This window comes from Lemur catta, chromosome 7, assembly GCF_020740605.2.
Source record: "Lemur catta isolate mLemCat1 chromosome 7, mLemCat1.pri, whole genome shotgun sequence".
In the NCBI taxonomy this organism is placed as follows: Eukaryota; Metazoa; Chordata; class Mammalia; order Primates; family Lemuridae; genus Lemur; species Lemur catta.
The window spans coordinates 21,109,353-21,136,099 of NC_059134.1; the positions used below are offsets into that span (position 1 = coordinate 21,109,353).

Sequence of the window (26,747 nt, forward strand, 5' to 3'; positions counted from 1 at the left end):
GCTCTGGAACAGCGCCGCCTTCACAGCCCGCTGAGATCCGTTTCCTCGTCTTCTATTCATTCATTTATTCCATCATTTATTGGGCTCCTACAATGCATTAAGGATTCAAAAAATAAGTTTACGACAGTGCCTGTTATCAGGCGGCTCACAAGGGGAAACGGATTGTTCCAGGAGATTCCCAAACTGCTATTCCAAACCACGCTCATCAGGGTTTCTCAGCATCCTCAGGAGATTACGTCACTGTCATTGAGAAAAGGGGACCACAGATTGGAAATAGCGCAGCTTCCTACCCCGGTCCTTATTAATTTGTTTACTTGAACAATTTAGTTGGATATCTATGCCTGAGTGGCCCCAGGTTCCTCAGAAAGTCACCCTTTTCTTTAATTCTCAAACAATATTCAAAATGTATTTGAAACCCCTCCCAAATATATTGAGAATCCTGGTGTTTTCTACTAACTCCAAGGATACTCAGGGAATTTTCCCCTGGTCTCCTTTGCTTAATTTCCTGCTTGTACTGATTTCCTACTTGTTCTTTAATTTCCTACTTGTTCAATGGAGTTCCATCTCCACTGAACTCCTGAAAGTGTTTGTCCCCTCTACACCCCACCGTGGACACTACCTGAGTCCTTCATTCCCCAAAGCATGGCTGATACAAGGCTGAGCTATGCAGCAAAGCTTTACTGAGGCACTGGGGTCACAACAGGTATGTTATGCCATAGCGCAGATGGAGAACTGGGGTTTCTAAACCTCCACTGGCTTTTCTCCACCCTCTTTCTCACTACTGTCAGGCCCCAACTTAATATTTTCTCCGGCCCTTTCTCTCTCTCTTCCTCTTGAGGTTTCCCCTACCTTTCTCCAGCCATCAGACTCCAACTTCCCAGTTTTTATTATTGGATTGTCAAGAACAGTGTATTTCTACCCCCAACCCAAACCAAGCTCTGAGCACAAAATGTTAATCTGTCTAAACAAAGGAGAATAATATAAAAATTAGCTTTATCCCCTGGCCCAGATCATGCCTTATGGTGGTGGTTATTGTTGCTGGTGGTGTTTTTATGTCCCACTGTGCATCCTTTCCCATTTCAAATCTTCAGGGGATGTGCCCACCTCCCTTTCAACATTCTCGAAACCCTTACCCCTAACCTCTCTTCTTCAGGCATCTTACTTGTCCAGTGAACACTTTATTGTTATTAATCAATCTTCCTGCAGCCCTCAATATAACTGACCACTTCTTCCACAGTTGTCCTCAGGGACATTTTTTTTTTTTGAGACAGAGTCTCACTCTGTTGCCTGGGCTAGAGTGCCTTGGTGTCAGCCTAGCTCACAGCAACCTCAAACTCCTGGGCTCAAGCAATCCTTCTGCCTCAGCCTCCCGAGTAGCTGGGACTACAGGTATGCGCCACCATGCCGGGCTCATTTTTTATATATTTTTTTTTAGTTGTCCAGCTAATTTCTTTCTAGTTTTTTAGTAGAGACAGGGTCTTGCTCTTGCTCAGGTTGGTCTCGAACTCCTGAGCTCAAATGATCCACCTGCCTAGGCCTCCCAGAGTGCTAGGATTACAGGCCTGAGCCACCACACCCGGCCCACTGTGTTCAATTAACGGGCCATTTTTCCACACCAGGAGGTATGTAAAGGCCTTCTCAGAGTTGGCAGGATGCTCTGAGAGAGTATTTCCATTCCTTTGGGACCAAGACCACCACTTTGAGTGATCTGAGACTTACTAATCCAAAACCACATTTAATCAGCCACAACCATTGACCCCCAGGAAACCCAGCTGGTAATCCTGCTTTGGGCAGTGACAAAGACTCCAGTTGATTTTAGGGAGGAAGTTTAAATCGTTTAATAGTGTGAGTCCCAGGCATTGAGAAGAACATAAACCAGATCTTGGGAAAACTGACCGCCTAGAAGCCCTATCCTTGCGTAATTTTATAATGGAAGAGGTAGTGGAGTGAACCAAAGCCCTCTAGGGGGCTGGTGTAGCAGCAATTGGTTTCTGCTGTTGTGCTAACTGCAGGGTTTTTGTTTTCCTTGGTGAAAGATTCTAGCTGGGACAATAGAAGGGATTTTTAGAGGTTATGAAGGGTTGGGGATTAAGAGTTTGGGAAAAAACAGGAAAGAATGTCTAATTCAGGAGTTGTGTGTTATTGTGTATACTATGACCCTCCCCCTCATCTCCCCATCAAGCATTCAGTAAAGTCTGTATTATTACCATGGTTTTAGAGTTGGATTATTTTAAATTTTATTTCATTTTTTTAATTATGCAAATCATTTATAGGGTCCCAAAGTCAAAACCATATAAGAAGGTACCTTCACAGTGGGTTTGGTTTCATCCCTGCACCCTCCACCCTACTCCCTCCCAGTACCACCCAAGCTTTAGAGGGCCCCATGTATAACAAACAGACCCAAAAAGTGTCTTCATAAAAGAACACATGGGTTCCTCTGTTAATCAGGATCACTGGTACAGCAGAGCCTAGAACCCCAAACATCAGCTCCAGAAATAGCAACGTTTAGGCCCAGAAAGCACTTCTGCACATCTCATAACCCACGTCCTGGAAACATGAGGTGACTGTGTCCAAACGCCACTAAAGGCTGTGGGTTTGTGCAGGAGAGGATTGAGACAGTAGAGCACGTAGGTAAGAAAAGAGCTGCATGTGGTGGCTCTCACTTGGCACTTTGGGAGGCTGAGGTGGGAGGATCCCTTGAGGCCAGGAGTTCAAGACCAGCCTAAGCAAAATAGGGAGACCCTGTCTCTACAAAATATAGAAAAATTAGCCAGGCATCATGGTGCACTCCTGTGGTCCCAACTACTCAGGAGGATGAGGCAGGAGGACTGGATCACTTGAGCCCGGGAGTTTGAGGTTGCGGTGAGCTACGATAATGCCACTGCACTCTAGCCCGAGTGACAGAGCAAGACTCTGTCTCAAAAAACAACAACAACTATATATATATAATTTGTGCACCTGCAATCCTACCTACTTGAGAGGCTGAGGTGGGAGAATCACTTGAGTCCAGGAGTTTGAGGTTGTAGTGAGCTATGATGATGCCACTGCACTCTAGCTCAGGTAACAGTGTGAGACCCCATATCAGAAAACAAATAAATAAATAGAAAATAAATAAATAAGTAGAAAGAAATCCTTCTTAATTTCTTCCTTTTCCAACTTGTGGTTCCAGAAGTGCTCAGAAATTAATGCAGTATTTGCAATAATGGTTGAGGGACAATTTGTTATATTAATTCATAGTTCTCTTAATATTTGTATATATGTAGGTCTAGGTGAAACATACATTTGTATTTAACTGGCTTTACCCCAATTTTGACTTAAGGAAAGAACTGGGGAAAAAAAACATATATAATTTTGGGGATCGATTTAAAAGATTGTCAAGGGCAAGTCTACGATAATGGCACTAACATGGTTAATAAAGACAAAGGTGAACAAGCCAAATTTTGGGCAAAACTCCAGAAGCATTTTTTGTGCCATGTCCCCTGTATGGCACATACTCCAACTTGTTACCCTAACTGTGCTGATATTAATAGCACTCTTTGGAACAATAAAAAGATTAAATACAACATTCTGGATCTACCCAAAGATGAAACATCTTGGAAAAAACCCATATCACAAATGACCTTGTAACTATTGTTGGATTCATGATGAGAATGCTGCTAAATGCTGTTACAAGTAGATTTTTTTCTTCTTTAATTTTTTTTTTTTTTTTTTTTTGAGACAGAGTCTCACACTGTCGCCTAGGCTAGAGTGCCATGGTGTCAGCCTAGCTCACAGCAACCTCAAATTCCTGGGCTCAAGCAATCCTACTGCCTCAGCCTTCTGAGTAGCTGGGATTACAGGTGTGCACCACCACGCCAGGCTAATTTTTCTATTTTTAGTAAAGACAGGGTCTCACTCTTTCTCAGACTGGTCTTGAACTCCTGACATCAAGCGATCCTCCTGCCTCAGCCTCCCAGAGTGCTAGGGTTACAGGCATGAGCCACCACTCCTGGTCTGGGGTTTTCTTTATATTATCTCAGCATTAAAGAATTTGAAAGAAGTAAAACCTAAGAAATAACAAATGGATCTAGATATTGCTTTAAGAGATGGTGAAAATTATAATATAAATGACCAAGATTTATATGATAAAATATTTTTATATGTAACCCCTTTATAATACTTGAACATGACATATAAAATGTTTGATTCATTTTTGAACCTAAGTATAGCTTAAACGTACTAGTAATAATTTCAGTTGCTAAGACCTCAGCAAAGTTTCTCCAAAGTGAAATTAATTTTTTAAAGACCTAAAACCATAATGACTCAAAATAGGTCAATTAATTTGGCATTACTGGCAATAGAATATGCATTATGAGAAATTTTTTTGCTATAACAACATAATTAAGGATTTTTCCAAAGTGAAACAAGAAAAATTAATTTTATGAAACCAATATATAGTCATTTATGAATCATATGACTTCATTACCCATCCAAATATTGCTGGCCCATCATGAGAACACCTAGACAATAATATATGCAATCATTATAGTTTATCTTGGATATTTTGCTGGCTTTGAGTCATACAAAAACCATAACTTTGGTTTGTTTGTTTGTTTGTTTGTTTGTTTTTTGAGACGGGGTGTTTTATTACGTTACCCAGGCTGATCTCAAACTCCTGGGCTCAAACAATCATCCTGCCTCAGTCTTCAACTAGCTGGATTGCAGGTGTGCACCATCACACCCAGCCCACAGCTTTACATATTTTTTTTATTTTATCATTAGAAAGAATATTTGTCAAGGTAGGAGGATAGAGCACACTTAACAGTTAGATTAAAAATATTTCAAATATTCAGACATATGATATATGAGCCTTCATTTATACCTTGCCCCAGCCCCACAAATATTATGGGTGGGCCTGTTCCTTCCATCCTTCTTTAAGTAGCTACTTTTGTTTTTTATCCTTTCACTGTTTATATTTCAACATATAACTATAGATGTATAACATGAAAATGTCCACCATTTCTTACACAAAAGCTAGCATTCTTTACTTTTTTAATTTAAAATTATACAAGGGGACTTCAAAAAGTTTATGGAAAATGGAATTAAAAGATAAAAATAAAAATATCAACTTTATTTCTTAACATAAGCTCCATCAAGTTTAAGACACTTTTGTAAGTGATGATACCAGCCATTTAGTCCATCCCTAAAGAACTGAGGGTCCTGGGGAATTAACCATGTCAATGCTGTCTCTTTTACATTATTAACTGAAGAAAAATAGATGCCCTTTACAGATTTTTTATTTTTTTTTAATTTTTTTCTATTTTTTTTAAGCAACATGTGAGTTGTGACCTTTACAGATGTTTTAAGATTAGGAAACAAAAAGAAGTCAGAAGGAGCCAAATCAGGGCTGGAAAATGGATGCCTAATTATTTCCCATTGAAACTCTCGAAAAATTGTCCTTGTTTGATGAGAGGAATGAGCAGAGCATCGCCATGGTGGAGAACTCTCTGGTGAAGCTTTCCCAGGTGTTTTTGTTCTAAAGCTTTGGCTAACTTTCTCAAAACACTCTCATAATAAGTAGATGTCATCATTCTTTGGTTGTCCAGAAAATCAACAAGCATCCAAAAAACTGTGGCCCTGACCTTTGCTCTGGGCCAGTCTGCTTTTGCTTTGACTGGACACGCCCACCTCTGGGTAGCCTTTGCTTTGATTGTGCTTTGGGTCATACAGGTAAAGCCATGTTTCTTCTCCCGTTACAATTCTCCAAAGAAATGCTTTGGGGTCTCAATCCTACTTGTTTAAAATTTCCATTGAAAGCTCTGCTCTTGTCGGCAGCTGATCTGGGTGCAATAGTTTTGGCACCCAGAGTGTAGAAAGTTTGCTCAACTTTAATTTTTCAGTCAGAACTGTGGAAGCCGAACCAAGTGAGATGTCTGTGGTGTTGGCTGTTGTTTCTGCTATTAATTGTCAGTTCTCTTCAATTAGGGCACAAAAAAGATAAATCTTTTTCCTTGTGAATTGATGCAAATGGTCTGCTGCAGGCTTGCTTCATCTTCAGCATTGTCTCGTCCCCTTTTAAAACAAGTTATCCCTTTGTAAACTGCTGATTTCCTTGGGGCATTGCCTCCGTAAACTTTTCATAAAGCATTAACGATTTCACCATTCTTCTGCCCAAGCTTCACCACAAATTTGATGGTTGTTCTTCCTTCAATTTTAGCAGGATTCATGTTGCTCTGATAGGGGCACTTTTCAAACTGATGTTTTTCCTTCTTAGTGCTTCAAACTAGATCCTGTACAGACATGTTATAACAACTTGGTACAAGTTTATTTTGGTGCAAAAAATTTTTGAAATCCATGCATAGTTTTTTATATTATGCATTTTCAATGAGACTTTTGAAGACCCAGTCACTCCATATCAGTGTATAGAGATTGTCTTTATTCTTTTAACAACTGCATAGTACTCCAACGCATGGAGTTTGTGCAAGAATTGTTTTTGGAGGACTCAGTGAAGTGTGTGTCCCACCTCAAGTTCATGTGGGAGGGGGCAGAGGCTGCCAGGAGAATCTTGGTCAACTGTGGATGAAATAAGGGAAGAACGACTCCCCTGCCACACACCCCACCTCTGCCTTATCTCCCATTCTAGTGTGAGGCTATTATGATCAAATGAACTAGCTTGGAGGTTCTGTGTAGGAGGCAGCCTCCCCAGAAGGGAGTAGGGGAGGGACCAGAGAGGGGAAATGAAACCTTAGAAAGTCAGGTCTTTGGTTCTATACCTCTGAGACCTGAACTCTAATGGATTTAAACTAGCTTGTGGTTGCTCCCCTGCTTAAAATGATTTATACACACCCTGTTGCTCTTAATTTCCCATGGTTTATGCCTTTGTAATCTGACCTCATCTTTCACTAGTGTCATCTGCCCTTGAAGGATATTAACCAACTGCTAGAGTCCCCTGCACAGATTGTGCCGTGTCACATTTTAAACAGCATACCCTGGCCTGGCACAGTGGTTCATGCCTGTAATCCCAGCACCTTGAGAGGCCAAGGCGGGAGGAACACTTGAGCCCAGGAGTTCAAGACCAGGCTGGGCAACATCATGAGATCCCTGTCTCTACAAAAAATAGAAAAATTAGCCGGGTGTTGTGGTGTGCGTCTGTAGTCCCAGCTACTTAGGAGGCTGAGGCAGGAGGATGGGTTGAGCCCAGTAGTTTGAGGCTGCAGTAAGTTATGGAGACACCACCGCACTACAGCCTGGGCAACAAAGTGAGACTCTGTCTCAAAATAAATATATAAATAAACAGCACACCCTATACCCATTTACCTGGTTATCTACTGTTCAGCCCTTAAAATGAAGCCAGGTGCCAACTCTTCCAGGAAGCCTTTTCTGACCACCCCAAGCTGAGTTAATTAACTGTTTTCTTGTTTTGTTTGTTTGTTTGTTTGTTTGTTTGTATTAGAGATAGGGTCTTACTCTGTTTGTATTAGAAATAAAGCCTGTTGCCCAGGCTGGAGTCCAGTGGCACGATCATAACTCACTGCAGCCTCCAATTCCTTGGCTAAAGCAATCCTCCCACCTCAGCCTCTCAAGTAGCTAGGACTACAAGCATGAGCCATTACAACCAGCCACTGTTTTATGTGCATATTTGCACCCTAGTTCTTGGCACGTTATATTATAATTGTTTACTTGTCTGTCCCCCTGATGACAGTGCACGTTTCTCAAGCACATAGACCTTGTCTTAGCCATCATCCTACCTGCAGACCCCATCTCAGTGCACTCCTGACAAGTGCACTCTATCCGAAAGCACAATAGACATACATACAGAGTTATGGGACAGACAGAAGGGAACCACGACAATGCCCTTTCTCTCTTCATCTCACACCCTCTCTGTCCACATGTCACCTCTAGTTTTGCTGAGTGCTGTCATCACTCAGGATGGAGTGAAATGAGATCCAAGAGTCTAGCTTCTGCAACTCATCAATCCTGCTTTGCAGTTCCCCCATCCTCCCACCTACTCTGTGAGATGAGGGAAATTCAAACTAGGGGCACCAGGGGGCGCTCTCAGGCCAAGAAGAAATTGAAACCTGAATTCCCAATTTCATGTCATTTTTCCATTGCTCTAGAACCTGCAGTGGCTCCCCATTGCCTATCCTAAGACCCAAGCTCTTCCCCTATAACCTAACCCCAACTCATCTTTCCAAGCTCTCCCATGCACACACCCTCTACCCCGCTGAATTTCCAGTTAGCCATATAACTCTTTTTTGAGTACCAAATGTTTGCATAAGGGTGGTGCCAAGGGGGAGAGTGTAGCTAAGTTCTCCTCAAGGTACTCCAAGTAAACATATAATGGAAATGAAAGTAGTGGGCTTGCTATGCAAATACAATTTCAAGATAAGTCACCTAGCCTCCCCACCAACTCCATCTTCTAGCCAGATGGCTACTCAGAAACAGTTCTGATACAGAAATTCTGCAGTTGTCACTATATGTGCCCCTTTCTTCGGTCCCATCCCTCTCTTTTTGCCATTTCTCCTGCCTGGAATGATCATTCCTCACTCCTCCCCTATCTAAACTTGACCTTTCATTGAAGCCTCCACATTTCCCATAAGACTTTCCTGGCTAGTACAGGCCACATGGACACTCCCTTTTCTAAATTCCTGATGTCCTTCCTGTTTATACTACACCATTCAGCTCTTAATTCCACTATAATTATTATAGGTATACTGCACAGGCTTTGAAGTTAGATAAATCTTGTTTCAAATTTTAGCTCCTCAGGGTGACGAAAAAGTTCTGGAACTAGGTAGTAGTGATGATTGCACAACATTGTAAAGTTACTTAATACCAATGCATGTGCACTTTAAAATGGTTACAATTTTATATTATGTGCACTTTACCACATTGATTGATTGATTGATAGAGGCTTGCTATGTTGCCCAGGCTGGAGTGCAATGGCTATTCACAGGCATGATCATAGCACACTGCAGCCTTGAACTTCTGGGCTCAAGTGATCCTCCTGCCTCAGCTTCCTGAGTAGCTGGCCTACAGGCTTGTACCACCGTGTCCAGCTGTTATCACAATTTTTAAAAATGTAGTCCCATCACTCATAGGTCACATAACTCTTTGTGTTTCAGTTTCGTCATTTTTTGTTGTAAAGATCAAGACAAACACTAGTCATGAAAATGACCCTTAAGTGAAAGGTCTACGTTGTAAAGCACTGTACACATATTAGATATGAGTAGCTTCTTCCCTCATTCAGAGCACTGTCCCCTCTCAACAGTCACTGCTCAGGGCACTTGCCCAAGATTAGCTAATTAAGTGGCAGACTGTCTCAAAGCCACCGATTCCTTTATGGAACTTACAGCCAGAGTGTTTGAGACCAAAGTTGAAGGAGCGGTTTCCAGTGGGACAGGGTTGGGAAGGGAAGGTGCCCTGGGATAGTACAGCTACCCTCTGACCTACTGTGGGGCGCTCCAGTGACTCAAAATCCTATGTCTTTCCACTCTGCAAGTTCTCCTAAGGCCCCAGCCAGTGGGGTGTGGCTGCCCAGGAGACGGCAGAGGCCCCCCTCTCACCTTTCCTCTCTGTCGCCTCCCACCACGGCAACTGCGGTGAGAAGCCCAGGCTCTGCCTGGGGGAATGGGACAAGGCTCCCCTCCTCCAGGGCTCCTCCCGGGTTGCTCAAAGCTCTGTGTGAAAGGGAAAAGGAAATGCCCAAGTGCCCTTCAGGGAGGAGAGGGTCCAGGAGTTGCGGAACGCGGCACCCCCAGGTTTCCCACAGACTCCCCTCCTGTGGGCCAGCTGGCCTTTCCTCAGCGACAACTCAAACAGCTCTCTGGGGACAGACATTCCTCTCCCTGGGTGGTGGTATTTTGGGGAGCGGATGTGAACTTCCCTGAGGGGGAGAGGTGTAAATTCCCAGCACCCTGCCCCATCCCCCCGTCATCCTTCATTCTCCAAGTTCAGGCTGGGGCCAGGACGTGGGAAGGGGATTAGGTGCTCCGAGGCCAGGGAACTGACACCCAGGATAGCACCGCCGACAGGGGTGGCGCTCGGAGAGCAGGAGGGGGACCGAGCCGCCGCCACCCCTGGAGGCGCTGACATCCTGCCTGGAGGGTCGTACTCTTGCCCTTCCCGGGGCTCTCTCAGGAGGCAGCCCCAGAGACTCGCCACGCAGCCTGGGTTTTCTCCCCCGCCCCACCGCTTTGCGGAGGGGGCGACCCGGCCTCCTGATCACCGCCGCTGGCCGGCGCTGGGAAAGGCCAGGAGGCCGGATTCGGGGCTTCCGGAGGGCGCAGGGTCCCCGCCCGCGGCGGCCCGGCCCGCGGCGGCCGCCTGAGCATTTATGGTAATGTTTGGGTTGGTGCTAGCGGCCGCGCGCCCCGCCCCCCGGCCTCCGCGGGCGGGACCTCTGCGGGCCCCGGGGCTTAGCGCCCGCGCCTTCCCGCCTCGGCTGGGTCCCCCGGGCCGAGGCCGTGCGTGCTGCGGGCCTGAGGTCGGGCAAGTGGGCCGGCCCACTTGGGGAGGCCCCTAGGGTCGGAGGGGACAAGAGCGGCAGTCCTCGGTCGATCGGAGGGCTCAGCAGGGCTAGGGACTAGTATGGGAGGGCTGTGACCCTCACCCCTCAACCTACTCCAGCCACCCATTGCTGCCCCCTCCCTCTGGCTTAAGGGTCTCTCGTCCCAGGAAGAGTCCCGATGCACCCACATCCTCTTTCCCCTTCTCTCCCCCCACTCCCTGGCAGGGAAGGGGCTGAAAGGACAGGCCAGCAGCTCCCAGGGGAGTCGTCGGAATGCTGGGAGCCTGGGAACAGACCCTACAGTCCCTGGGAAAGCCAGGCTGTGGGAATCCCACCGTCAGCCCCCTCCTCAGGATGAGCCACCGGATGCCAGAGACCCCAGCTCCCCAACATGGGGCTTTGTGAGGGTGGAAATCGTCCCCCAACCCCAGTCCACGCCCCAGCCTGGCTCCACCCCAGAGTTCAGTAGGCCAGCTGTGACGAAGACAGCCCTCCTCCACCCTCCTCCCCCACCCACGGAAGATAGCCCTCCCCCACCCTCTGCTCCCCCTGCCTGCTCCAACATAATCGCACATTGTGCCACTCACCCCCTCCCCCGCCCCCCGGACCCCTGTACAATGGGGCCTTTGCGGCCTCCAGAGTGGAGATGAACTCACGGTTTTTCCAAGTTTAAAAATAGCCCCTCCCATCCCCCCCAAAGCCACCCTCCCCCTCCCCCATGGTGTTGCCAGTGTTGCTGGGGTACTCCTCCTTCCTCCTGCCCCTGGTCAGGTGCGAAGGACATGGGTGAGACTGCGTCCGGCCTGAGCGGGGCTGCTTCCCCCCATTCAATCTCTTCCCCCACATCTTCCACCCAGCCCCCCAGTATCCGGTTTCCTGGCTTGATGATGTCCTCAGCAGCAACTGCCCCCCACCCTCCTCCCACCCTGTTTTCACTCCCTCAGCACGATCTCCTTCCAACTCAGACCCCTATTCTGGAAAAATTCTCCTACCTCCCCTCCAAGGACCCAGCTGGATCCTATTCTTTGGCCAGGCCAGGGGGTTCCCCAGTCACCATAGTTACCAAGATTGCTGGGCCACCCCACTCCACCCCCATCTCCTCATCGCAGCTGCAAACATGTCTTTATCAGCTTCCTTCCTCAGCCCAGCCCACTTTTCTCATATCCTCCTGGTTAAGGCCCCTGGACCAGAAGGGTGGGCTGGAAGCCACTGTGTTGGCTATGCTGGAGCTGAGAGAGGACTCCTAGGTGCACATCTCACCCCATCCAGGCCCCTGACAGGTCCATCCTGTCTTTTCCCCTCCACCTCTACACTTCTCCTTACAGAGAGCTTAAGGCCGCACCACCCAGGAGACTGAGGGACCAGACCAGGACCTCACCTAGCCTCAGTTTCTCCGCCTGTGGGCGAACCCATACCAGAAGGGCACAAGGAGGGGATTCTGCACAGGAGGGGCCTCTCAGGAGCCTGGGTCTACCATCGGGGTGGAGGGAAGCAGCATTCCGGCCCCCACCCTGGAGGGAGGTGAGGCACAGAATTAGACTCAGCCCCCAGGGACTCTTCTGGCCTTGGCCTACATCAGGGCCAGGCTGCTTCCCACCCAGTGCAGGGGCTAGGCCTCGGCTGGGTAGAAGGCCCCTGGCTGCGTCTGCCACCTCCACTTCTGCCTGGTGTCTTGGAGGAGCTCAGGGCTGGCACTCTTCACCTCCTGTCCCCACTTCCCAACCTTCCTGCTTCCTGTCCCCTCTGAATCCTCCGCAAGGTCCTGACCCTCCTTTGGCTTGGAATCCCAAAGTGCACCCCCCTCGTGAAGCCATCCCAAAGCTGTCTGTCCCCTGACCTCTCCCTCCGGCTCCTGAGCTGCCTTGACAGCACAGGCTACTGCCTTCCTTAAAAGACAGTCTATGTGCTGGTTTGGTGGGGTTATGCAGGGGGCAGGGATGTCACCCTGGGCTCTCATTTCTCTTTCACTGCAGAGAGGACTCCTCCACCCCCACCTGGCTTCATTCTCCTCAGAACGGAAGAAGAATTCAGAACTGACTGTCCTTGGTGGTTAGCTGGCTTTGTTTCCAGGCCAGAGAGAGGAGAATGATTAGTTAATGGTGTTAAGTGAAGGGAAGGGGTGGGGCGGGGAAGCCCGCTCCATGCCCAGCCCGGCCTGCCAGGGCAGACAGCATCCTTCAGCCATTCCCACTCCGGCCCAGCAGACAAACATGCTCAGCCAGCCGCTCTGGGCCCTGGGCCAGTCCATACGTTCACTCCAGGGGTGGGAGCCAGGCCCTCCTCTTCTTCTCTTCCCTGGGCTCCAGGCTCCAGGCCCCTGGCCTGGCTGGTTGGCTTTGCATGGTCCCTGGCTGGAGACTCATGCACAGGGGTCAGCAAGGCTCTGAAAGACAAGGCTCATGTGGTTTGCCAGTCATCTCTGCGTCATCAAAACGCCACCCCAGAGCATTCTCTCAAGTCACCTGGCCATCTCTGGCGTTTGCTGCCTCACCCTCCTCCTCCCCCAGCAGCAGAAAGGCTGCCTTGTTGGGCAGAGACCTCCACCCCAGACCCAGACCCCTATGTGACCCTGCCTGGTGCAGGAGTCCCAGCAGAGGAGGACCCCTTTCCTGAGGCCAGGGTGCTGAGGGTTCCATGAGCCAAGAGCCCACCCCTCTCCCTAGAGGTTCGAGAGGCCAGAAGCCCGGGGAGAAATTGGAGTTTTGGGGGAAGGGTAGCTGTAGGGCTCCCCACACTCCTGTGTGGCTGCCTGCACCAGGCTGACACCTCCCCGGGCTGCTGATCCACAGTCAGTGGGGTTGGCAGAGAAATGGGGGGCATGCAGAGCAATGCAGCAGGGTACCTTTCAACCATCAGGAACGATAACAGGTTTCCAGGGGTCAGTCTGGGGACCCTGACCCATTAACTTTTCTCCCTCTTTCCTTCATTCAGGTGAGAGGAAACTGAGTCCCAGGCAAGGCTCCATGAGTGAAGTGGGAAGAAACAGGCTTCTGAAGGCCTGGGCTTGGACGAGTGTGGACGTCCTGGGCTTGTGAATTCCGCCCCCTCCCTCCTTTCTCTAATCAAAGACACACTCGCAGGAACTTGGGTTTGAAGGGACAGCCCAGAAGGCACCATCTCCACTCCCCAAACAGGTACCTCAGGGTCTGTGGAACCTGGCACAGAGTTCTTCCCCCAAAACTGCCAGGACTACGAGGAGGCTCAGGGGCAGTGCCAGCCTGGCGGCTGCCGCAGTGGTGCAATCGCTCTGGGAAGTGACCGAGGCTGGCCCGATTTCTCTGTGGCAGGGGAGAGGAGCCTGAATGAGAGGTCCCTTGGGGACACCGAGGACCTGGTGCGCTGCTGCTCCTTTGCCAGAAGCTCCCCCACGGCTACATGGACTGAGCAGGGGTGAGCATTGCTGGTTGCGACCCGAGGCGACTCTGGGCATCCGGGCGAGCTTCTCCTCGCTGCCGCCTGGGCCAGTCAGTCCGGCCCCTAGACACCTGTCACTGGCCCCTCAGCCTTCCCAAACCGAGGGCTGGGAGGCCGGCTCCGGCCTTCCTCCCGCGGCGCGCCTGGGCGCAGCTCCGGGGCTCGCGGCGCCGGGCCCGCCCCCTAGGGCTGCGGCGCGCGGGGCGGGGGCGGGGGGCTGCGCGGGGCGGGGCGGGCCCTGGCGCTCAGGGCCCCCTCCCCCGCCCCCCTGACGTCAGCCCCCGGCAGCCGCGAGCTGCTCACTTGGCTCGCGCCCTCCGGCCGGGAAGGATGGAGCTGGTCCGGCTCGTCTGCGCCTTCTTGCTCGCCGCCTGCTGCTGCTGTCGCCCCGCCGCGGGTGAGTGAGTTCGCTGGGGGCTCGCGCCCCGCAGGGCCCGGACAGGGGTGTTCCGCGGAGCGTGCGGGGGAGCAGAGCGGCAGCGCGGCGAGGTCGGGGCTTTGCTCCCCGGAGGGCGCCCCTCCTGCCCGGGTGCCCGATTCCCGGGCGCCTTGCGCGCGTGTACCTCTTCTTTGCAGCCAGTTTGCAGCCTTGAGTCTAGAGTATCCCGGGAGCAGGACTGGGAAGGCGGTGAGGAGGCTGCTGCCCGGAGCGGGAAGGGGTGGAGCCGAGCCTCTCGGGGCGCTGGGGGCAGTTGTCCCTCAGGTGTTTACTCTGGGGGCCCACATTTGGAGCCGTGGCCCGAGGCGCAGCTAGAGCGCATCCCCAAATCCTGAATTCCGCGCCCGCCTGTTGCTGGAAAAGGCAGCGTCCTTAGCTGGAGGGGGTGCGCCCACCCTCCCCCTCCCTCTCCCGCCTGGGCATCGCGCCAGGCTGGAGGTGAGCGAGAAGGGGAGGGATGGCGGCTTCCGCCCGAGCTGGGCGTTGGCAGGGGCTGGGGTCGGGGGAGGCGGTGCGGGTCACCTCGAACCTCCCCGGGTGACTGGATCACAGGTGGCAGAGACGAGGGATGGAAGATTACCAGAGTGGAAGCGTCTGCAGGCTTAATTTGGGGACCACATTCAGATGGAAAGAGCGCCCGGGCACCTCGGAGCGTTTCTCTGGGTCCGCCTTGTAGCGGGCGCTCCCGGGTCCACGCTGCCCTTGTATGGCCCGTAGCGGTGTCCCGTGTTTCTCTTGGCTCCCATTCCCTGGTCCCAGCCGCTGTCGGGCAGGGGAAGGGGCGGGCTAGGCAATACCCAGTTCGCTGGCCTCATGCCCAGTGTCAGCCATGTCCCTGGGGTACTCCAGGGTACTGCCTCCCTGGCTGACTTTATTTCTGGGGAAAGGGCTAAATCTGGCTCTACAGCTGCAGCAGGTCCAGCTCTCGGGAGGCCATTCAGGGATCCGGGGCCTCTGCTCTGGGTTGAAGACCACTCCACCTGCCCTCCTTGTCCCAGAGCCAGCCCAAGGCAACAACCCAGGCATCCCAGAGTCCAGCCAGATGGTGTCGAGTGACATCACCTCCCCACAGGGCTGGCAGCACGCTGGCACCACTGACGTCACTCCTGCCCACTGCCTGGCCCTTGCCCTGACCCCTGGGGTAGACTCTGACCCCACCATTGTCACCATACTCCCAGGATGGGGTCCCCTGAGTATATGTGTGGAATGTTCATTGAGGTGCCGTTTAGGGAGTATGAGATGGGAGCTTCTGTCCAGAGGGGGACCCCTAGGTCATGTAGGGGTTTGTGGAAGAGATTTTGGGGGGCAGAAGGTAGAGTGGCAATTGTCTTCCTTTGGGGGTGGGGACACAAAGGGGCCTGTGTGCCCCAGCCTGGCACATGCCTTGCATTCCCACACTCTGAGCTCACTCGGAGAGGAGGGGGCCTGGAAGGACAGGGGCCTTCCCCTTGGCCCCGAGCCTGGGTTGCCCCTCTCTGCCCGCCTCATCTTGGAGGTGCCCGATGCTCAGTCTCTGCTCCAAGGACCGGGGATCCCCTGGGCTGGGAGAGGGCTGGCCCCATGTTGGAGGGGTAAGGAGCGGTTGAGGGTTAGGAGAGGACAGGGCCCTCTTGAGACCCTCCAAGTGGCAGGAAGAACAGCTGCAGCAAGGCCGGGAGGGACTGGGATGGAGAGCAGCTGGAGCTGACACAGCTGCTGGGGGTGTGCCTCCCCCCTCTCCCCAGGTGTGCCTGGCGAGGCAGAGAGGCCCGTGCCTGAGCTGGTGGAGGTGGAAGTGGGCAGCACGGCCCTTCTGAAGTGCGGCCCCTCCCACTCGCAAGGCAACCTCAGCCATGTGGACTGGTTTTCTGTGAGTGCTTGGGCTCCCCACAGAGCAGCTGGGCGGGGGGAGGCACCCCCTTGTGCAGCCCCAGGACCCCCACCTCTTCTCTGTCCCTTCCCCTTAGGTCCACAAGGAGAAGCCGACGCTCATCTTCCGTGTGCGCCAGGGCCAGGGCCAGAGCGAACCTGGGGAGTACCAGCACCGGCTCAGCCTCCAGGGCAGAGGGGGTCCTCTGGCCCTGACTCAGGTCACCCCCCATGATGAGCGCATCTTCCTGTGCCAGAGCAAGCGCCCTCGGTCCCAGGAGCACCGCATCCAGCTCCGTGTCTACAGTGAGTCACCCCTATTCCTGCCTCCGGGGTCGTGTGGGTGGCGGGAAGTGGTGGTCCCATGCCCCTCCTCCTTCCTCTTCCCTTGCAGAAGCTCCGGAGGAGCCAAACATCCAGGTCAATGTCTTGGGCATCCCTGTGAACAGTGAGGAGCCCGAGGAGGTGAGAGAGGCTGGGCTGGCCAGGTGGTAAGCAGGAGCCAGGGTGGCGCTGGGCGGGGGCTCAGAGGCAGGGACTCACACCCCGTCCTCCTCAGGTTGCCACCTGTGTGGGGAGGAACGGGTATCCCATTCCTCAAGTCATCTGGTACAAGAACGGTCGGCCTCTGAAGGAGGAGAAGAACCGTGAGTAGCCCTTTCTGCTCTTAAAAGCTGTGCTTTTCTTTTAGCTTTTTACTTTTTCAAAAAATTACACAAGTGATGCTTGAAAGTTTTTTCATAAGAATTTAAGCTGTATAGAAAATCTAGAAGGAAGAGTTTCTTCCTGCCCCAGACCTGCTCTCAGAGGTAACCTCTGCTATCAGTGTGTGTTCTTTCAAGCCTATTTCTATGTATTTTCTCATATATATAAATATTTTTAGAAATATATAGGCTTTTGTTTTTTATTATCTAAATCAGTAGTTCTTAACCAGGGGTTAAGATTTTGCACCCCTCCCCCAGAGGGGATACTTGGCAATGTCTGAAGATATTTTCTGGTTGTCACAAGTAGAGGAGGTGCTAGTGGCATCTAGTGGGTAGAATCAGGATGCCGCTCACCCCTGCAGCACTCAGGGCAGCTCTCACAGGAAGGAATTAATCCTGCCCAAGACATCAGTAGTGCTGAGGTTGAGAAACCGGGATCTCAGTGGTATTAGATGGTGTACGTTGTTTTAGATTTTCTTTTGTACCATCTTTCCAGGTCAGTCTGTTAAGATCTACCTGAGTGTTTCACCCACTGCTGAGTTTTCCTCGCTATGTATGTAACGTAGGTTAGTTAACCATCCCCACTAGTGTGTGTCTAGAGGGTTTCTCATTTTTCTTGCTCACTGCAGCATTCTTTGCACACATCCTTGTATATGTGCCAATGTGCAAATGTTTTTCTGTGGTAGATACTGAGGGTAGACACTTTTACCAAGTAAGAGCGCTGGGTTGAAGGGTCTCCAGCTTGCATTTGTCCCTGGCCCTCTACAGAGGGCAGAGGTCTCTTTAGATGGCCCCCTGCCAACCCCTGTGGAGACCACAGGGTGTGGTTGGAGGTGGGGCTGAGGCTGAGGCTTTTCCCCCTCCTCCCTGCCCAGGGGTCCACATTCAGTCGTCCCAGATCGTGGAGTCGAGTGGGTTGTACACCTTGCAGAGTGTTCTGAAGGCGCAGCTGGTTAAGGAGGACAAAGATGCCCAGTTTTACTGTGAGCTCAACTACCGGCTGCCCAGTGGGAACCACATGAAGGAATCCAGGGAAGTCAGTGTTCCTGTTTTCTGTGAGTACTCTCCTGGCCCTCGGCTCACCAGGGCCGGGCCTGCTGGAAACTCGCAGTGGCCCCTTCTCATCCAGCCCAGGGGCAACTCTTGGGCTGAGGGCCACCCCCTTTGCCTGTGCAGACCCGACGGAAAAAGTGTGGCTGGAAGTGGAGCCCGTGGGAGTGCTGAAGGAAGGAGACCACGTGGAAATCAGGTGTTTGGCGGACGGCAACCCCCCGCCCCACTTCAGCATCAGCAAGCAGGTGTGGCGGGCTTTGTGCCCAGTGCAGATGGGGTGCAGGCAGAGACCCGGGAGGAGGGGCTGGGGGTGTGCTCTGTTCACCCTCCAATTTCCCCCAGAACCCCAGCACCGGGGAGATGGAGGAGCAGAGAATCAACGACAGCGGGGGTCCTGGTCTTAGAGCCCGCCCAGAAGGAACACAGTGGGCTCTATGAATGCCAGGGCCTGGACTTGCACACCATGGCATCGCTGCTGAGTGAACCGCAGGAGCTGCTGGTGAACTGTGAGGGGCTGGGGGCCCAGGACAGGGGCACCGGGCTGGGGCAATAGGGAACTGGCCCTGCCCTGCCCAGGCTGACACTAATACTGTGCCCCCAGATGTGTCTGATGTCCGGGTGAGCCCCACAGCCCCTGAGAGCCAGGAAGGTGGCAGCCTCACCCTGACCTGTGAGGCAGAGAGTAACCAGCCCCTCGAGTTCCAGTGGCTCAGAGAAAAGGTATCAGGCGGGTCTGGGGTTGTGGCCGAGAGCCAAGGGGCTAACGGGTGGGTAGGGCTGGGGGTGGCAACGGCTCGGCTCGCCCTTTCCCAGACCCTCTGACCCATCTGTCACCCCTAGACAGGCCAGGTGCTGGAAACAGGGCCTACGCTGCAGCTGCACAACCTGAAGCGGGAGGCAGGGGGAGGCTACCGCTGCGTGGCCTCTGCGCCCAGCGTACCCGGCCTGAACCGCACACAGCTGGTCAACGTGGCCATTTTTGGTGAGGCCCTCTGGGCAGAGACTGGGTCACCCCAAGGGGGGTGGTTTTAAGCTCTTTGAGGACAAATAGCCACCTGCTGTCCTGGGGTGCTCTGGTGGGGAGACGATGGTGGGCTAGCCCGGTCTGCCGCTTCACCCTCTCCTGCCTCCCCAAGGACCCCCGTGGATGGCGTTCAAAGAGAGGAAGGTGTGGGTAAAAGAGAACGCAGCGTGGAATCTGTCTTGTGAAGCCTCCGGACATCCTCGGCCCATCATCTCCTGGAATGTCAACGGCACGGTGAGCAGGCCCGTCTTGGCTAATCCCTGCCCAGGCTCTGCGGCCAGCACCGGAGATCTCCCCGCCCCCTGAGCTGCCTACTTCCTCGTAGGCAAGTGAACAAGAGCGAGATCCGCAGCGTGTCCTGAGCACTCTGAACGTCCTCGTGACCCCAGAGCTGTTGGCAACAGGCGCTGAATGCATGGCCTCCAACTCCCTGGGCAAAAATACCACCATCATCTTCCTGGAGCTGGGTGAGGGCCGCACCCCTGCAGAGGATGGCAGGGGCACGCCCAGGCACGGGCATTAACTTGTGCTTTCCTAACCCGCCTCCCTCTGCCTCTTAGTCAGTTTAACCACCCTCACACCAGACTCCAACAAAACCACTGGCCTCAGCACTTCCACTGTCAGTCCTCATGCCAGAGCCAACAGCACCTCCACAGGTAAGCCAGGCCTGGCAGGAGAACAGGGCTGCGCCAGGGCATCCCTCCCTCCCCAGAGAGCCCTGTTGAGAAAGGTGAGTAGCGGCCCATCTTCCATCAGCCCTGGGCTGGGTGGGGCGGCCATGGCAACCTGGCAGCCCGGGGCAGGGAGTGAGCAGGACTGTCTTTGCGGAACAGAGAAAAAGCTGCCAGAGCCGGAGAGCAAGGGTGTGGTCATCGTGGCTGTGACTGTGTGCATCCTGGTCCTGGCCGTGCTGGGCGCCGTCCTCTACTTCTTCTACAAGAAGGGCAAGCTGCCGTGCGGGCGCTCAGGCAAGCAGGAGATGTAAGCGCGGCGCCGGCCCCCTTCCCTGGCTCCCTGCCACCCAGCTTGCTGCCTCCTCAGGGACGTTCCCCACCTGCCCCAGAGCCCACTCACCCCTGAGGAGCAGGAGTGTGATGCTGGGTCAGGTGCCCCCACCTTGCTGCCCACTGCCCGGCTTCCATCAACCACGCCTCCGACCTCCTTCCCTGCCCTGGGCTGGCCCCAGGGCACCAGAGCACCCGTTATCCACCCATGTCCTTCCCAACCGGCCCTCCCCTTCCCCTGCCCCTGAGGTGCCAACCTCTCGCCTCCCTCCCTCCTCCCAGCACGCTGCCCCCGTCTGGTAAGAGCGAATTTGTAGTTGAAGTTAAGTCAGATAAGCTCCCAGAAGAGATGGGCCTCCTACAGGGCAGCAACGGTGACAAGAGGGCTCCAGGAGACCAGGTAGGAGGCGGCTCCTGTGGCCAGTGCCTGACACGTCTTCAGGGTCTGGGGCAGCAGGGCTAACGGTTCTAACTCTTCCCATCCTTCATCCCTCTTTGTTGAGGGAGCGAGCAGGCCCCATCTTGCCTTCTTAATACGACTCACAGATGGCAGGGCGAGGCAAGTGGCTAAGGGACCCTGAAGAAAGACTGAGAGCAAAGACCCTGTCCCTTCACCATCACCCCTTCCTGAACAATGCCCGGGGCTCTGGGCATGAGGTGTGGCCTCCATTTCACCAGCACAGCCAGATGTGGGGCCGCCCCTCCCTCCCGGCCCACCAGCCCATCCCTTGCTTCTTCCCTCAAGGCTGCCGCAAGTCCATCAGCTTCTGCTTCCATCCCTCCTTCCTCCTAGTGCTCACACCTCCAACTCTGAGCACTGTCGCCATGTTCCCCTCTTACTTCTCCTCTCCACCCGCTTTTAGGGAGAGAAATACATCGATCTGAGGCATTAGCCACCGAATCACGTTGAGCTCCCTTCCTTGCCTGGAACGTTCCCAGCTCCCTGCTCGCTCTTCTCCCAGCCAAAGCCTCCAAAGGGACTGCAGAGAAGACCCCTGCTCCAGCTCACCTGCAGACCCCCTTTCAGAGGGCCAATGGGCTAGGGCCAGAGCTGTCCTGAGAAGGACATCACCCTGGAGGCCCCGTCTCCAGGGACCAACTCACGTCTCCATTTGTTGAGGGAAGCTCACCCCAAGGAGGGGGCCTCAGTCTCTCTGGTAGGAGAGTTTCATGCAGAACATGTTTTCTCTTTACACTACACATATGGCTGTAAATACCTGTCTTCCACCAGCAACTGAGCTGGGTAGCCTCTGTGAGCTGGTTCCCTGCCCCAAAGGCTGGCGGAGGTAACGCAGTCGCACCACTCAAGGCAGGAGGATGCACGCGAGCCCAGGCACCTGCCGCTCACACTGGCTCTGGAGAGCAGCCCTGCAGGATCTAGAAGCAGCTGCAGTATTGCTGCTGCCACCTTCCTGTCTGCCTCTCCAGACTCTTTCGTCACATTTTTTCATTGGGCAGAAGTCAGGAACTGGTGACATTCCTTAAAAGATATGTCCCTGCCATGAGGAAAAGCCGGGCACTGTTTTCCAGTCAAGGCGAATGAGCCTGAGCCCCTTGCATTCATTCGGCTACCAGTGGCCTCTCAAAAGGTCACATAAGACTGAGAGGTGGGGGTAGTAGACAAAGATGAAATCCAGACTGTCCTTTATGGGGAATAAGGCTGCAGTTATATAAGCACCAAACTCCTACAAACGGAGCTAATGGGCCCAGACCCTAGAAGGGCCCAAATGGGAGAATGGTACTTAGGGACAAGAAACAGGGGCCTGGCCAGAGCTTTGGGGGTGGTGTGTGTGTGGGTGCACGTGTGTGTGTTTGTGTGTATGTGTATATATATATATATGTGGTTTTGTTAGGTTGTGTGTAAATTTGCAAATTGTTTCCTTTTTATATATATATATATGAAAAATAAAGCTTAATTGTCCCAGAAATCTTACACTGGTTTTTATTCATCATGGGTGCCAAAGGAAACCAGGGCCTCTGGAATCACAACTGCACCAAAACTAAAACTGAAGCCTTTGCAGTTGGTAGCAAGGACCAGGGGTCACCTCTGCTCCTGAGCAAAGGGTTCCAGCTCTCCAGCACAGAGGTGGTCACTCTACCTAGCAGCAAAGCTGCCTGCTCTAGGCGGCTTGTAGGGCCTGCAGGCCTGTGCTTTCCTGTCACTTAGAACTGCCCTCCAGGCAGCAGTACAGACTCCCTGTGATGAGGAAATGGCCGTGGCATTTGGTCCTACAGCTACCCTGCGAATCACCCTGCCACCCACCCCCAATGAGCAAGAACGCAAGTCTGCTACAACAAAAGAAACTTTATTTAAAAATATTTTTTACAGACATGGGTGCTTGAAAAAGCTCTTTAGTTAACTGTGTATGGAAATGAAAAAATTAATAAATAACATTAGTATAACAGACCTCTAAACATTAATACATTGGCAAAACAAAATGGACTTAAAATGAAAATGAATCTTAAAGCTCTGCTATTCTCTGTAAGAATATTTACCTTCTGTTTTTCTTATTCTTTACAGGTGAGAATGATTAAATACTGCTAATATAAATTTTTTTATATTAATGACACATTTTTAAAATAGTCCATGAAAATCTCATCTAAGTGTTTGTTTTGTTTTCTTAACACTGATATACAAACTAGGACTCTTCATTCTGGAGAAAGCATCAAGTTCTCTCCAGCCCCACCCAGGCCAAGAATGTCAAAATCTTGAATAAGGAGGACTTTAAAAAGAATTGTTTCTCTCGCCCAAGTCTTTAATTAGTTAAAGGCAGGGGAAAACTGAGGAAAGGGTAAGAGACAAGTAAAATGTCATTATATAGAAAACTTTTTTTTCTTTTTTGCTAAAACCTACCACGGTCACAACACTGAGGACAGGCTTCTGGTATGTGCTCCTTGCTGCCCTTCCCTGGGGAAAACCAGACCCTGCAGAGGGCACTAGCTGCTTAATGCTTTAAGTCTGAAGCCTTCAAGTGAAAGGAAAGCCATGTCTGCTGAAAGGAGGCAGGAGGTCTAGACAGTGCAGGATCCAGCAAAAAGAAGACAAACAAAGGAACAGCCTCCCCTTCTCAGGGAGTCCATCCTACACTTCTCCATGCAGCTGGGTAATTAATATGATCAGGAGGCTGGAATGGTCCAGAGTCTACCTGGAAACCGGGGAACATCTGTCTCTTCTCGCAGGAGACAAAGCAGTCAATGTGATAACTAACCTTCTGACTGGAACAACCCAGTGAACCCAGGGTACAATGCTTCCTTCTTTCAATGAAGCATCATGGCAGGGAAAAGGGACCACTGACACACTGTACCTGCGTGCCACCTCTCCAGTCACAGAGAGCACTCCTGCCTGTCCTCTAGACTCTAGGGACCAATGACACTCAAGGTAGAGGAGCTCAGACTCTGGTATTTCCATATTAAGTCCTAAAATGCAGCCTGGGATACAGCGCTGCCTTAGAAAGGCACAAAACATTTGGCTTTTTTTTTTTTCAGTGTGCTAAAAATTGTTTTGTTTTGAATAAAGGAAAAAGATATATAAGGTTAAAAATCCCGAGTCACCACAGCCAGAAAGCAGATGTAGGAGGTACCTCATAGCTGCCATGCCCCTACCACGTGTTTCAGCAGGAAGTCAGGCTTTTCTTCCAAGGCCTAGACAGGGGCTGAGCAGGGTGGGTCAGGAGGCACCCACTCTCAGGGGCCCTGCAGCCCACTCACCCCGACAGCAGGAGAGAGGCCATGGAAGAAAGCACGTGGCCTATGGACTCAGAAGTAGTTCTCTGCCTTTTAAGTTTTACGACACCCATGAGCATGGCTACCCTCACCCATAACAGGGTCAGAGGTAGCTGACACATTGGCACCCAGCACACCCCACTTTTGGGCCAGAGCATGGAAATGGTGCAAGGCCTAAGGAGTTGCACACAGCACATATTGAGCAATCCTCCTCTCTGGCCTCCCGTCTGGTTCAGGAGTTGAAGGAGAACTTGTGAGAAGCAATGTGGAGGGCCTCTCTCACTCATTTTTGGGACTGCGTCGAGATATGCGGCTAGGCAATCAGAACTCTGATCTGTTCTGCTGCCCAAACAGCAGGAGATCTGAGGTTGGCTTAGGCCTTTGCTCTGCACAAACACAGGGAGTGGTCAGCCACATTTTTCTCAAGCACTGTAGTAGGGAAGGGGCAGCAAGATCGCCAAACACCTGTGAGTCTGTTAGTCAACAGCTGGCCCTTTGACGCTGTTTGCATCAGACTCTGAATGAATGCACAGGGCTTGCACTCCCATCCCTGTCTTCCCATCTCTTACTCTTGTGCTACTTCCCAGAACCTAGAAACACACTGGTACCTCCCCTTGGAACCAACCTAGATTTCCTGGGACACTGTGAAGGCACATGGCACTGCTGTCCCTCTGCTCCTTAATTCGGGAGCCTAGACTAGAATATCCAATGCAAGTCAGACGACCCACCCTCCCTCGTGTGCCTCAATGTGCATCTTTGGATTATTAGGTTACTTCTGTGTGTATCAAATGACTAGTAGTTTTAAAAAAGTTTTAAGTAAGGCAGTATGAAACGCCTTACAACTCAACACAGGATCTAGGATGAGAGAAATATAAAAGATTTAGGCAAGCAGAAGTGTTGTTTTTAAAAAACCAAAAAATAAAAGAATGAAAGTTTTAGTAAAGGACTAAAATGAAATCAATTGGCCAGGAAAGACACAGGTATCTTGTTTAGTTCTGAGTAAAAACTCTACTCTAAATGGAAATCTACATTTAATTTCTATCCTGGCAACTGCCCCAACTATTGTATATCCTTACTAGCTCTGGCAAAGTAGTTTCTGAGGTACCCAGGAAGGCTCGTCTAAGAACATTACTGCAGAGCTCTCCTCACATAGGAAGGGACAAATGAGAGGGCGAGGAGGAGGGCATGGAGGAGACGGGCCACAAGCCCACAGAATGAATATATTTTCAGCATTAAAACCTGAAGAGAGGCCAGAAGCATGTGGGCAGTGGCTACAGTGGAATCCGTTATTAGATTCTGCTCTCTAAAGAACACAAAAGAAGGCTAAAGACCTGAGGTTGAATGGAGGCTAAGGAATGCCACCCAGGAGCAGACTTGCTCCAGAACAGGACAGACTGGTCCTAAAGAGGGAGGTAAGAAATCTTGGATGCCAAGACTGGTAATGGGAAGAAAAATATGGAATAAGAATTTCCTCAATGTCTCAGACACACTCCCATGCCTGACTTTCCACTCTCAAAAAAGCAGGACAATAGCAGCTTTACTTCTAGAGTAGAAGTCTTTTGAGGGGATCTATGGAGTCTCTATTTTCTTCTCTGAGAAATTCCCCCTCCCCCAGCTGAAGGAGCCGCTGCTGCCCACACTGTGCCTGTCATGTCTCTGTGTTCCTTGGTAAGGCCAACCGGTCGGGGAGGACACCTGACCAACGTGCTGGGCTGAGTGTTTTCTTTCTTAAGAACATGAACCATGAACCATGAACCAGAAATGGCCATCTGTTCATGGTAATCCCCAAAGTTGGAAGGTCGTGTGGACCTGAGGATCAGGGTGCTTATTTTGGGACCACACGTGCTGATAAACAGGCTGTAAAGCAGGAGAACAGAAAAGCACAGAATTTTGCAGTTTCAGCTCCACGCAAGAACCACCCGTACTTCCCATCTTGGGTGCCATGAGATACCCTGCATCCTTGACTCCTCCCCATCCCTCACCTTTTTTTAGCTTTAACATTTCTGATTCTTGTATCCAAAGGATCCGTAACCAGGACAGCCAAAAACACAACCTCAACCTTCTTTCATCCTTTTCTGTGCATTAAGTGGTTATATGCATTCTTAAAGAAAGATTGCTAGAATAGACTGAGATCAAGTAGGAACAGTACTGGCTTATGCTGAGTTAGTAGAATACTTTAGATTGAACTTCTAAAGCTTTAAAGTCTAGTAGAATGATAGGTTGACACTATGCTTTAGGGTCTCTAAGCTCCCCACTCTGGGAGGTAAAGACAGCTAGAGAACCGAGTTCAATCTCTATTACTGTCTGGCTCTTGGAAGACCAAACAACTGATGAAAGATCAGGACCCAAAGGCACACCCCTCCCCCACACCTCCAGCCCTTCTGAAACACAGAATTAGCTGCGAAGTTTGTTGAAGGATTGGAAAACAAATTCCAAATAGTAAGGGAGATGGTGACAGGTCCCAGAAAGGCAGTAAGGAAAGCTGCCCAAAACATGGGGGATCAGGGACACAAGTAGCTCAGTAAAAAGATCAAGGAAGGCACTCAACTGGAAAAGGGACTGTGGGCAGACGCATGGCTACATTTAATGCCCTACTGTGCAATTCTTGAGCCAACCAACCCCTCAACCCACTGAACAGATTCCACTGAGATACATAACAATGGCGGGCACCCATGAGCCTTACTTACACCAAGGAATCTCCCAGACACCATCAAAGCTACAGGAAGATAATAGGGGTTAACAGGAGAGTCTTGGCCTGATTCTAGTGAGGACAGCTCTATAAGGAAAGGTAAGTCTACAAAAAAGAGCTGTGAATAGAAATCGCACAATCTTATTGGGAAGAGTTATTTTATGGTCAAATGCAAATGCTAAGACAGCCCAAGTACAATCCCCCAGCATTAGTAAACTACAGTGTGGTGGCAGGGAAGAACACAGCTAACGTTTCTGGCACATGGTAACCACTCATAAACATTTGCTGAACGAACAAACTGTTACAGCCAGGCCAACAGCCAGAATGCTGTTATTCAACAGGACAGTGTCATTCCAGGGTCTG

At 51.3% G+C, this 26,747-nt stretch overlaps 1 protein-coding gene and 1 long non-coding RNA gene across 2 annotated transcripts; both read left to right on the forward strand.

Moving 5' to 3' along the window:
- Positions 1-12,779: 12,779 nt before the first annotated feature.
- On the forward strand, positions 12,780-13,870 carry LOC123641477. Its single transcript, XR_006736303.1, has 3 exons — positions 12,780-13,151; positions 13,418-13,620; positions 13,774-13,870. It is a non-coding gene; the product is annotated as an uncharacterized LOC123641477 (long non-coding RNA).
- A 309-nt stretch (positions 13,871-14,179) lies between these two features.
- Positions 14,180-21,900, forward strand: MCAM (melanoma cell adhesion molecule). The gene is given in 17 exon segments (XM_045556285.1): positions 14,180-14,297; positions 16,064-16,188; positions 16,286-16,493; positions 16,582-16,652; positions 16,747-16,834; positions 17,767-17,946; positions 18,068-18,189; positions 18,287-18,331; positions 18,333-18,450; positions 18,546-18,664; positions 18,785-18,926; positions 19,081-19,202; positions 19,294-19,435; positions 19,529-19,624; positions 19,802-19,949; positions 20,255-20,372; positions 20,836-21,900. Coding segments are annotated over 17 exon segments (1,941 nt in total). The 5' UTR covers positions 14,180-14,230; the 3' UTR covers positions 20,866-21,900.
- Positions 21,901-26,747: the final 4,847 nt, after the last annotated feature.